The sequence below is a fragment of the Hylobates moloch genome, unplaced genomic scaffold (genome assembly GCF_009828535.3).
Source record: "Hylobates moloch isolate HMO894 unplaced genomic scaffold, HMol_V3 SCAFFOLD_24, whole genome shotgun sequence".
Classification (NCBI taxonomy): Eukaryota; Metazoa; Chordata; class Mammalia; order Primates; family Hylobatidae; genus Hylobates; species Hylobates moloch.
In genome coordinates, this window is record NW_026652299.1 from 1,716,916 (window position 1) to 1,729,854 (window position 12,939).

The 12,939-nt window shown below is 59.2% G+C and overlaps 1 protein-coding gene across 8 annotated transcripts in view; it reads right to left on the minus strand.

Moving 5' to 3' along the window:
- MAD1L1 (mitotic arrest deficient 1 like 1) overlaps positions 1-12,939 on the minus strand; it is a 405,930-nt gene that overhangs the window by 172,613 nt on the left and 220,378 nt on the right. For all 8 annotated transcript variants that reach the window (XM_032145960.2, XM_032145959.2, XM_058434334.1 and 5 more), the window contains one exon: positions 8,349-8,405. In XM_032145960.2, coding sequence (XP_032001851.1) covers positions 8,349-8,405 — 57 coding nt within the window. The remainder of the gene's footprint in view (positions 1-8,348; positions 8,406-12,939) is intronic.

A 12,939-nucleotide genomic window follows, 5' to 3' on the forward strand; every position in this document is an offset into this window, starting at 1 on the left:
CGAGCCTGCCTTCCCACGTCAGTCCACAGACCAAGGCAATCCAAGAGGACTGGCAGGAACCTTGGCAAGCTCCCTCTAAAGTTTACTGGAAAAAACATCGGAGAATATCTAAGATAATTCTGAAAGAGAAAATAACACAAAGGTCATGACGTATCAGACACACTCTGAGGCTCTGCTAGCTCACACACTGTGGCACTGGCCCAGATAGAACACAAGCTTACACATTCCCTCTGCACTGAGATTTTCTTCTGTTTTTTTGGAGAAGCAGGGTTCCAAATCCTCTACAACCAAGGCCCAGACATTATGCTTGAGCCTATTTTCTATTTTCTGGGCTAAGAAACCATCTTCTCGGGCTACTGTTTCTAAAATGCAGATGATCCTTGCAAGGTAACGACATTAAATCACCAGCATCTTCTCATAAGATCTTTGCAAACTGGTAAAAACCGAAAAGGCTGGATGCTCACACTGGGAAAGGGGACAAAGGTAAGATGAAGCGTCCTCCTCCCACCTATCCTCACTCAGCACTTGGCAGATGCTTTAAAATCCACAGCTGAATGCCTGGCCCTGGGCTAGCGCTGGAGCCCCAGAAAGCCCTGGGGTCCCGTCCTGGTGGATTTCACAGACGGCCTGATATGAGGAAGCCCCTGCAACCGCCCTGGCCACAGGGTCTGGGGTCAGCCTGCCTGGGTGTGAACCCTGGAGCACTCTCCGCCACTGCCTGTGCGAACACGGGCAGGTCACTAATCCTAGCTGCGCCTGTTCCTCGTCTGAGTCTCTGGGGCCATAACCAGCTTGTGGGTCTGCTGCCAGGATCACAGTGGGATAATGTGTGTAAACAACAAGTGTGTACTCATGACATGGGGAGCACCAGCACACATTGGCTTTGCACGTGCCACCGCCACACCCAGGACAGCACAGGGACAACGGTGGCGATGATGGTGAAGGTGCGGGCCCCATGAGGGCAGGGAGGGAAGAGCGTGTCTGGGATGCAGGGGCAGCAGCAGGGGTCCAGCTCGATTCCCAGGAAGCCTGAGTCTCCACTGGACTGAAAAGACATCCTCGGAGCGGGAGCAGCACAGGGATTGCTTGGAAGGGCATGAGAAGACGAGCTCAGAGGGCGGGGACATCACCGTGGGCAGGGCAGGCCTATCAGGCACTGAGGGACCAGGCAGAGACCCCCCAGTAGGAGGACGGGGCAGAGCAGTGAGTGCCCACCGGGTCTCACACAGCAGGAAGGAGGTGGGCCCGTGCATGGACTGCGCTCCCGCTCCCATGCTGAAATCCTAGGAGGGAGCCTGGGGAGGTGAGGAGGCCACCAGGCAGAGCCTCAGGGAGGGGATTAGCACCCTCATAAAAGGGACCCCAGAGCTCCCTCGCCCCTCCCACCATGTGAGGACACAGTGAGAGGGCGCCATCTGGAACCAGGCAGCCTCAGCAGACACCAGACCGGCCAGTTCCTGATCCCGGACTTCCAGCCTCCAGAACTGTGAGCAACACATGTCTGCTGGGGTTTTGTTTTGTTTTATTTTTTAAACAGAGATGAGGTCTCACTCTGTTGACCAGGCCAGTCTCGAACTCCTGGGCTCAAGATTTCCACCCGCCCCAGCCTCCCAAAGTGCTGGGATTAGAGGCGTGAGCCACCGTGTCCAGCCAGCATCTGCTACTTTAAGCAGCCTAGTCTGCGGTGTTCCTGTTGGGGCAGCTGAATAGACAGACGCGCAGCCACAGGGTCTCTGTTCCCTCAGACAACGGCCTAGAAGAGGCGCTCAGCAAATGCTTGCTGAATTAGACACACTTCCCTCCAACGCAAGAGGCATTTAAAGCAAAGGTTGCTCCATGTGACACTTGCTGTGGCCAGCGCGATTCCTTCCACTCTGTGGAGGAGGCTTGAGGCACCTTGGGGCACGCACTGAGGATGAGGCTGCATACAGGGAAACCTTAGCTGGTGAACAGGCAGCGAGCCTGGAACCAGCCCCGGGGCTGCTGAGGAAGATCAGGCCGGTGTTCTCACCCAGAATCGCTTCCCAGAACAGCCTCGATCTTCCCAGCACACGAACTCTCTTAGCTTTGTGAGACTCCAGGGAGGCTCCCCTTCCTTTCTCCACCCGGAGGACCAGGCAGTGAAGCACCTGCCTGTGGCCACACAGCAAGAGAGGTGACAGGTGTGGCTGAGGGAAGGGACCAGTTGTGTGGGATGGAAGGGCGGGCGCAGGAGCCCCAGGCGGGGGCCCAGGAGAGGCCGCCTCCAGGGCTGGAGGAGAGTGAGCTGAGGACACAGTCTCAGACTTTGAGCCATTCCCCAGACCTGCCCCGGACACATCCCTGGCCCCAAAGAGCCTCTCCAAGCTCAGGACACCTGCACACCGGGGCACGTGGGGACATACATGCTGGTGCAGCGTGAATGGAACGGGTTGCCAGGAATCAGAAGGCTGCCACCAGCCATACAGAACCCCAATGCCAGCAGCGAACCCCGGTACCAGCAGCGAGCCCCTCCAGCATGCCCCAAGCAGGAAGCACTCTGGTCAGAAGTAGTGCTTCGTCGCGTAGCAGGACAGGTCCAGAAGGTGAAATGAGGTACCGTAAGTTACCACACCAGGAGGCTCTCATGATCATTCATCTGGAGGCACTGGCCATGCTGGTGGATGTGACCAGACAGATTCTGGGCCGGGCACAGCCATGAGGACCGGCACTGAGGAGCGGCTCCCAGCTGCCTGGTCCATCCTCAGTATTAGCACCAGTGAGGATAGAGGCACCAGCCACGCCTCCCGTGTGTGCCGGGCCCTGCAGGTCTACACACAGCTCCTGGGCAAGCAGGGTCCCCCCCGGTCTACACACAGCTCCTGGGCGGGCAGGGTCCCCCAGATCTACACACAGCCCCTAGGTGTGCACAGCCCTCCAGGTCTACACACAGGCCTCACTGGAAGTCTCTTCAGGGCAAGCTCTGCCGGTATCCTCACCTTCCCATGAGAAGCCAGAAGCTCTGAGAGCCACACAGTCCACAAGCTCCTGCACGGCAGACCCCAGAGAGCCCAGGGCTTCTCCATGGGCCCACGGGACCTGCCCTGCTCATGGTTGCCAGATTTTAGAATCTGTCTGTAAAGCACCTGCCGCTAGGCCCAACTCAGAGTGGGCCTCGACACCCTGCCCATTTCAGAGATGGAAAGGAAGGGTGGGGGACGGAAAGCGGCCTGTCCGGGCCTCAGTGCTGCTGTAGCCACGGCCCTTGGCGGCGTAGACTTGGCACAGGGTGCCCCGGGAGCAAGGAGCAGGCCCAGAGGGGCCACGGAGGGAAATCAGGAATCAAGGAAGATTGCTGCTTAATCAGAGCTGAGGGTAGCGTGATTCCCTCTAAATCGGAAAATAAATCTTCACTCCTCACTCCCCAAAGTATACAAAATATCAGAGGACTTTTCATAGCTGTAATCAAAAGACTCCTATCTCCAGCCACTGCGGGCCCAGCTAATTAGGGGGCTTCACTAATGATACAACGATGGCCCAGGAAATCTCTCCTTGTGATATTAATTGCATTTAAAGAAACAAACATGAATTGCACTTATGCTTACTAATTAGTACGGGTTTGCTAATTAATAATAAGAAAGTTAGAGTGCCTTTGTCTTGTCACTGGCAATTAACTAAAGATTTAAATTTTTCTTTTTTCTCTCTTTTCTCCTTTCCTAAATAACAAAATGACTTTGGGTTGGAAAATAGCGGGTAAAGGAGCTGCAGGCTGGGAGACGGGACGGGCACCAGGGCCACGTCCCAGACCACTGTGGACAGAAGGCGTGAGCGATGCCGTCAGCCCTGCCTGGAACGTGGCTTCTCCACACAAGCCCTGAGGGTGCAGACCACCTAGGCCCCAGCCTTTCCAGGGACAAGGGAGCCCCTTCCCCAGACAGCACCCACTGCCGAGCCAGTCACAGGGAACTGGGTGGGAGGGGCCTCAGAGCCAGACCCAGGGTGACTCCAGCCATCCCAGCTCAGGGCGAGCTCCCGCTCTGGTTCCTCCACCACAAAATGAAAAGGGAGTCAGGCTGTCCCGCAGCCCAGAGACCCCCTTCAGACAGGACCATGCGCCTGCACCTGTAATCCCCAGGAAGAAGCCATGACACTGAGGGCTCTGGGTCACACAGAGAAGGGGTGACCTGGAGCCCAGGGCTGCACAGCCCAGTGCGGTGGCGGGGGACAGGGGAGGGAGGCCACTGGCCTTCAGGCATGCCTGGCAGGGGCCAGCCCCAACCACGGTGCCTATAGCCCCCTTGCCTGGCACTGCTCTCCCCAGGACCTCCTCTGAAGGGCTCTGCATGGCAAGACGGGCACAGAGCCAACGAGACCCCTCCTGTCGTCCCTCGGGAGCCCATCTGGAGGGCCTATGGCTCCAAACAAAGGACGGGGCCAGGAACAGGAGCTCAACCCGGGGAGGGGTAAAATCATAATCCTGCTTGGGGGCAATCCTCCCAGCACCAAATTCGAAGTCAAATGCTGCAGCTTGGGGCCCAGGCATTAGAGCTTAAATGCTGCTGGGCACAATGAATAAGGAACAGAAAATCTATGGGCTAAAAAAGAGAAAAAAACACAGGTTGAAAAGCAGCCAAACCTCCAGCCCAGCGCTGCACCAAGCGCACCTCACAGCCCCCTGACCAGACCCAGAGATCCAGAGAAGCCAGCACTCCAGGGACGGCCACACCCACCCCGCCTGAGGGCCCAAGACCAGTTTCCGTCTCCCTCCCCACAAAAGAGGCCTGGAGTGAGCAGTTCCTCCAAAACCACCTGCAGCCAGAGAAGGGCCGATGCCCAGGTCAAGGTGCCAGCTCCGAGGCGTCCGTGCCTCTGTTGGACGTAGGGAGTCCACGCTCCAGGGCAGCTGCAGGCAATGGGCAGGTGGCTCAGCCATAATGCCGAGGGCTTGGCCTGACCTCAGACAACTCCGTTACTAACCCTCCTGGCCTCCTGCACACGCGGAAGCATGGCCCCCGGGCACGTTTTAATTCAGGCCAACAGTGAGGCAGCTGGTGTGTTGACACACAGAACACCAGGGTCTCCACAGGGCATCTTCAGATGGGAGCATTCCTCCACAAACAGCACCCACCCCACCCCAGGCTGCTCCAGAGGCAACAGAAAAGGGGCCTCACTGAAGGGTCCAGAAAGCTCAGTCACTGAGAAGGAAGCAACGACAGCCCTCGGGGCTGGGAACAAGGAAGGCCCTGGGTGTGCCCCCCACCAACCCCCCACACAGGCAGAAGAGGACCCTGGCATCCTTCCTGAACACCTGCACTCAGGGGAACCAGACCCCACAGTCCACAGAGCCCCCTAACTCCACTCACTGCTGGACACCAGACCCCACAGTCCACAGAGCCCCCTAACCCGCTCACTGAAGCAGGAGCATCTTTCAGGCCTGCCCTGAGCCGTCTCAGATGAAGGCAGAGGAATGGAAATCGAGTCTCAGACCTGCCATTACACAATACAGTTATGATGGGTTCCCCTGCAAATGACATCAGCAATGAAAGCTCACAGCAGAACACAGGGAGGAAAATAAACAAAACAACACCCCCCCAGTATTTCTACAGCCTAAAGAGAAACATGGTTCATACTCCAGTTTCAAAACCCAGACCTAAGAAAGGCCTGTCCTGGAGCCCCCAACAGCCTGCTTTTCCCTCCACTGAGCAAAGCGTCACATCCCCGCCTCCCTCCCTCCACTGTGCTCCCCTGGCAAACCCGCCCTGGTGAACCCCCATTCCCTGTGACTGTGTCTTCCGGGAAGCACCTGAGCGTGGCAGACAGAAGCCTGCCACCCAACCTGGCTCCAAGTTCACACCACAAACCTCAGCAGGACTGCCGGGACCCTCACAGGCCAGTCCGCCTCATGCCCACTTCAGGAAGAGACAGGAAGCTCCAGCAACCTGCTGGCCCCAGCCCCTTTCAATGCCCCTCAACTGCCCCAGCCCTACGTCATGCCTGTCACTACAGTGAGGCTCCCATCAGCATACACCGCTCTCCCAGTGCCCATCGGTAAAATGCATCTTCCCTCCCAGCTCCAGGCCCAGTCCTTGAGCAGGCCCTTCTGTGCCTCCCCTCTCATTAATGAAACAGCCTGCAGGGCCCAGTGCAATCCTCTGGTCCCCTTCCGGGTCCCCTCTGCAGTCCGACTGTCCCCTGAAAACGCCTCCTTCTCCAGGGCTCTGTGAATGGACCTGCCCTCCATGGAGTCCCCCAACTCATGGCTCTCCCCAAGACTAGACGCCGGGATGCTGGAACGCCCCAAAGAGGCTTGAGCCTCCGGTTCTGTCTTCTCTGCTACCTACTCATTCCCAACAACAGAAATACTATGCAGAGCAGATGGGCACCTCTGACCCCAGGGCACTGACTCAAAGCCTCCAGCCCTGTGCATCCAACGTGTGGCAGGCGTGAGACTCCCGCACTACACCCTCGATCTCCCCACCCTATACCATGAGCCCACCCAGGGCGGAATGCCAAAGCCATCCTTGATTCCCAGCCTTCACGCTCTCTACCTCACCTGCATCTCCCTTCAACGCAGCCGACTCGGACCACGCCTCCGCACGCCACTGCAGTCCTAGCCCAGGGCACCTGCGTCTCCCACCCCGGCCTGCCAGTTCCCACCCACTGCGGCCCTGCACAGAGCAGCCAGGCATCCTTTACCAATGGACACCAGGTTGTATCACCACCTCCTCCACCCGTGAAACCACAGCCCTGCCATGACCACACAGGGCCCACAAGGTTGGACTACCAACCACCACGGGCCCCGCTTCTGTCACCCCTAACCTTGCTGTTGGGTCCGGGGACCTGCCTGCCCCACCATTTCCACCACCAACAGTCGGGTCCCCCAGGCTTGGCTCAGGATGCTCTGCAGAGTGGCCCCGGGAGACTGTGGCTCCTGCATTTGCCACCGCCGGAAGTTCTGTCCTTCATTCTCCTATGGGCCCCTGACTACTCACTCGGCAACAGTTTGCCTCCAGGAGGGCAGGAGCCTGTGTTGCTGGCTGCCGCATCCCCAGCACCAAGAGGAATGTCCTTAAGCGGCTGCTGAGTGAACAGCGACCATTCCAGAGCCTCAGGACAGCTGTTGCCAGCCCGCCTGGCCTTGGTCCTGCAGACGCCAACTCTGCCCAGACCCACATGGTGCCCTGCTGCTGCTTCTCTGCGCCGCTGGGCAGCTTCTTCCAGGGGCTCAGCAGACAACCCTCACCCATTCCCAGCCTCCGCCCTGGTGCCCGTACCTCTCAAGAGGGTGATTTCCAACCCCATGCAACCCTGTCCCACGAGAAGGGCCTGTAACCACGGCCACAGCCACAACCGCCACAGGCTGTGCAGCCGGCCCCACAGTCTGTCAAGGGATGAACCCTCAGCACACCCCTGCCAGGTGGAAAGGAAGGCCCTGAGGCCCTGAGAGCCAGGACATCAGCTCCCAGTCATGAGCTGGCAAGCAAGGACGCCCAGACGGGTGCCTTGACCTGGGCTGCAGGCCCTGGGGTCTGTACAACACTGACAGCCACTCTGCCTGTGACCCAGGCCAGCCTGACGCATGGCCCGGGGCAGAATATGCAGCCACACGCATGCACGCATGCCTCAGGGCCGTCCTTGTCCTTCACAGACATGACCAAGGCCAGGGCAGCGTGGAGGGAACCTACACTTTGTTTAGGCCAAAATGCTTCAAAAGCGAAGCCCATTTGTTCCCTAAAACAGTGGGAAGCTTTTTGACACTGGAGGCCCAGAAACCAGGAGAGCCTGCCTGGCCCCCACGGGCCCACACTGTGGGCCCCCAACCCAGGCTCGGAGGCAGCCAAACCAGGAGAGTGGGGCCGACGTGGGCTGAGGAGAAAACAGCTTAAAAGCACACCTGCCGCATTCACAGACGGCAGATAAGCACTCGCTAGAGACGGCCCTCTCCTGGTCAGGACCCAGGCTGAGTGACGCCTGAGCCCCGGCTGAAGCACTATCCCACTAGGGACTCAGGTCCTGTGTGGTCAGGACAGGGGTCCACGAAGTCACAGCACCAATGCCCAGTTCGCTGCTGGACAGACCCCTTGTGGGCTCTCACACCTGCTTTGCCCCTGACACATGGCCTTGTGCGGCAAACACATCACTGCCTCTTGCCACAAACACGGCGGTGGGGCCCAAGGGGCTGTGCTCTCCCCAGGCGCGTGCCACCTGTCACTGGCAGAGATGGGACTCAGGCTCCTCACGCACCCTTCCCCGCTCAACACAGCTTCCGACAACAGAGGAGGCAGCCATGCAGTGGCGCCCGCGGCCTAAAGGCTTACGGGGACAGGCGTCCCTGCCCAGACCCAGGGTCCAGGTGTCCTGAATCCCGGCCACTCCCGAGTCTGACTCACCATGTCTGCTCTTTGCTTCTGGCCTCCCAGCTCCTCCAGGGCCTGTGACAGCTGAGCCTGCAAGACAAGACAGGATTCGGCCTGAGACTGGGGTGGGCCAGGCCCCATTTCTAGGACTGCGGGGAACACAACCCCCACCACCCCGCAGCCTCCACTCCCTGGGGAGCAACGGGACCCAGGAGCTGGGCAGTGGGCAGCCAGAGGGTGGGCAGGGGTCAGCACAGCCACTCCATAAGACCCAGAGCCCACTGATGGAGATGGAGACCGAGTGGACTGCGGGAGGCTTGACAGAACGAAGGTCCATCCCAAAAACCTGCCTCAGGAAACTGACTGTGAATCGGGTGGACGGCGGTGGGCCCAAGAGGGACTGTGGAATTGGGGAGAGACGGAGGGAAAGGTTCAGCATGGGACTTTTGGTCAGAGGAAATCAATTCACTTTCCCTGGCAGGCTTGTGCTTAAAGAACAGAATCAGGTAACCTTCCTGGCAGAGGCCCCACCTCAGAGCATCTCCTCCGCCACGGCCACCCCCACAAGCAGGACCCTGACCCAGGCGGGAAGGGTCTCCTGCCCCGACACACTCCACAAACGGCACCAGGCTTGACCCCACACTAAGGGTAGAAAAGCCAGCAATGAAAAGCCAGCCGCCTCCTCCTAACAGGCCTCATGGAGCAGCAAGGCTAGGCCTGGTTGTGGGGCCAGGATGTCAGCAGTCCAGCTCCCTGCTGGGGACAGTGACCCTGCACCCATGACCCGCACGGTGCACAGGGCTCAGGATCTCGGAGACTCCTGCCCTGGGCCTTTGCCCCTGCAGTTCCTGCCTTCCCCCACATCCTCTGCCTCTGCCCCTTCCTGACTCCTTCCCATGACCCTGCTTGGCTCCCCACTGCCCCCACCACCTAAACACACTGTGGCTCTGTCCTAGAACCCAAGAGAAAGGGCCAGGCAGAGGGCCTTGTGAGACCCCCCAGGCCACAGCACACACGAAAGGCCGGGAAGGAGATGGAGGGCCAGCCCAGGAGTGAGACAGGTGGCTGTGGTGGGGTGTAGGATCTGTGGGGTGGAGGCCCAGCAGGCCTGAGGGTGAGGGAGGAATCGAGAGGCAGTCAGAGGCCTGGCCCAGCGGCAACTGGAAACCACTGGGCAAGTCACCAGGAGAAACGGGAGAGACCAAGGCGGGGAGGCGTGTGTATGTGCGTGTACACAAATGTGGGTATGTATACACACACCTGAGTGTGGCGTCTGCACATGTGGTGGGGATGGGGGAAGTATGTTTGGAGACACAGAAAACGAGGCACTACAGCCCCTGGGGACACAGCCTGGGGAAAGTAGCTGAAGCAACAGCCCACAGTCCTCAGCCTGTCCGCTCTGCAGACCATGGGCCCCCAAGCTCCCCTACAGGCCCAGCCAGAGCCAGGCTCTAGACTTCCCATGGGCCATCCTGGTGCCTGCTGGTTCTGGACGCCACAGCAGTCAAACCCAGGCTCCAGGTGACCCTGTGGAGGCTGCAGGTGTGAGCACCTGAACCCCCCAAGCCTCTGGTGTGGGGCCTCACTCAGTGGGGCCACCCGAGCGACTCCCATTGCCCAACGCCCCTGTGCAATGCCTGTGGGTGAGGGGAAGGCCTTGAGCTCTCCCACCACCAGCCCCCACCTGATGCCCTCACACTGCCCTGGGGGAGGCCCTGGAGCCTGCCCAGCCGCCGTCATCCGAAGGCAGGTGGCCATGGCCACGCTGGGCTGTGTGGAAAGCTTGGTGCCTTGGGACCTAGGAGCAGTGCACTGCCCTCTTCACAGCCAGCTGAACCCTGGATAATCCGGCCACTGCTGGGGTCACCAGCAGCTGGGACTGGGAACGGCAGATGGAAGAGGGACATCCCCCAATCTAGGCCTAGACACAATGCACTTCACCCAGCTGCAGCCCTGGGCACTCCCGGGGGCACAGGGAGCCAGGTCGGAGCATCCAGGCACTCCATGCCCCTGGGCAGAGCCTCAGCACACAGGAGGCAGCTGCAGTCCACACTCATGCTCTCCTCACGCAGCCCTACACCCCGCCCAGGTCCACCCGCACCCACAGGCCACCAGGCCAGAGACCACCCCAAACATGGGGGATGACAACAAGGCTCTGAGCTGGCCTGGGCAGCGAGATGCACCCGTTAGAGCCACCCACACCCCCGGCAGCCCGGCCATGTCCGCCACGCCTGGCACACCGTCCTGGGCACACAGGTGTCTGCACCGTGGACACTGGCCTCAGGTGACAGCTACAGGTGAGGCACATCGTCATCCCCATTTACATCCGCTCACGTGCCAACCTCACAAGGTCAAAGGCACTTTACAGGAGCAGCTTAGAAGAGGCGGGGCCGTCCGGAAGCAACAGGGCTGGGAGCTGTGCGCGAGGCCTGGGCCAACCCCACTCTCCTGTGCCTCCCGACACAGAATCACTGCAGGGTGGAGCCGTGACCACGGTGGCCAGCCCAGGGTCCTGCCAAGGCCAGGCAGGCCACAGCAACCTCAGCCTTCACAGCCTCTGACACCAGGCGGGTAGGCTGCAGGCATTCTCAGAAGGCTTCATGAAGTTTCCGTGAGGACAGCACTGAGCCATGTGTGCCTGAAGACAGGTTTATTCACAAGCGGCTCATCAGCCTGAGGCCAAGGCGTCCACCTCCCTACCAGCCCCATTCAGCCTCCAACTTCCATCAATGGCTGGAAAAACAGAACACATGAATCTGAAATCCTCACGACCCAGGGCCTGGAAACACAGAGACCAGTGAGATTTCTGATACATCCTCAAAGCCAGTCACTGGCGAAAGGTGACTCTGAGCTGCGGAGCCCTGCACTCAGATTCGCGCCCTGGTCTTGGGTACCTGGGCAGGGCCTGCTTGGAGCAGCTCCCGTGACAGCGCAGCCCCGGGATGGGGCCAGGAGGACGAGCGCACGTCAGCAGGAGCAGCTATGGCTCGGCTCACACGCCTGCCTGGCGCTGAGCAGGGCCCTGGGTTCAGCAAGGCAGACATCGACAAGCTGAGGGCTCCCCAGGAGGCGACCAGGACAGTAGAGGGCATCACAGGAGCCATCCAGCCATGAAGACAGACAGCTTACAGACAGTGAGGGCCACCTTTCACCGAAGACTGAACACACAGGTGTCACTCAGGCTGCAGTGAGACGCCCATGGGGTCCTGTGTGACCTGGGAGGTTCTGCGTCTTCGCCTGCACTGGGGGGTTACACACACACTCACTCTGTCGTCCGACAGGCTGAAAACTTACAATCTGTGCACTTCGGTGTATCATGTTATATTTCCATTAAAACATATACTCTAGCACCTTGGGGGACGAATTAGGGAGGAAAAGAAGGACAGTTCTGTTACCATAAAGAGAAATGGTTTCATCCACGCACGGTGCTCATGCCTGTGAGACCAGCACTTAGGGAGGCCAAGGCAGGACAACTGCTTGAGGTTAGGAGTTCGAGACCAGCCTGGACAACATACAGAGATCCTGTTTCTACAAAAAATTTAAAAATCAGCTGGGCGTGGCAGCACACAACTGTGGTCCCAGCTACTCAGGGAGCTGAGGCAGGAGGATCTCTTGAGACCAAGAAGTTGAGGCTGCAGTGAGCCGTGACTGGGCCACTGCACTTTAGCCTGGGCAACAGAGTGAGACCCTGTGTCAAAAAAACAAAAACAAAGATGTAAAACAAAACAAAAAAAGCTTGTTTGTAACCAGCTGCATCTTCCCAAATGGACAGCCAAATGGGACACTGCACAACCCTGAGTCAGAGGTGACTCCAGGCGCAGGGTTCTCAGCAGAGCAGCCACCAGACAGAAGCTCAGCAGGCAGAGGGGCTGGAACTCCGGGAGTGTGAAATGGAGGGCACGCTCCATGGGCATGGAGATGGGGGAGCAGCAGCAAGGCAGGAGGGAGCTCAGGTCTGGCTTATAGACATTCCACAGCACAAGGTTTGTGGGTGCAGGACACCTCAGACACAGGAGACATGGGACATCACTAAACACACAAGGCCCAGCACAGGAGAGGCGAGGCAGGACATTAGGGTCCCGAGAGACCCAAGACGACGCTCTCTGTGTGCGCAGAGGAGGCCCCCAGGTGGGGCACCATGAAGCTAAGGGGGACAGGCTCTCATGGGCCCCAAAACGCGCTAGAACTTCTCCTTCTGGACAAGCTGGAGGAACCAGCACAGACATACCTCCCACCTCAGTCACCAAACACCAGATACAACATAAGGAACCGTGGGATTCCGGCGAGGGAGGGCAGGCAGCTCAGAGCTCAGAGTCGCGGGAAGGCATGGGGTGAGTCCCCCAGGACCCAGGCCGGGGCAGTGCCACAGACAGAGCCCAGCAGGCCTGCTGGGTGAGGAGAAAGGAACGGGAACTCCAGGAGGCACAGATGGGCAGCTGGGCCTGGCAGGCCAGCACCAGACAGAGGGAAGGGACCTGAACAGAGGTCACCAGAGAAGAGGCGCCGAGGTGGAGAAGCACGGGAAACGCTGGGCACGTCAGTCACTGGAGACACACAGATTTAAGCCAGGGCTAAATGTGCTGCTGCCCCACTGGATCCAGATACCAAAGCCGACAGTGCCACA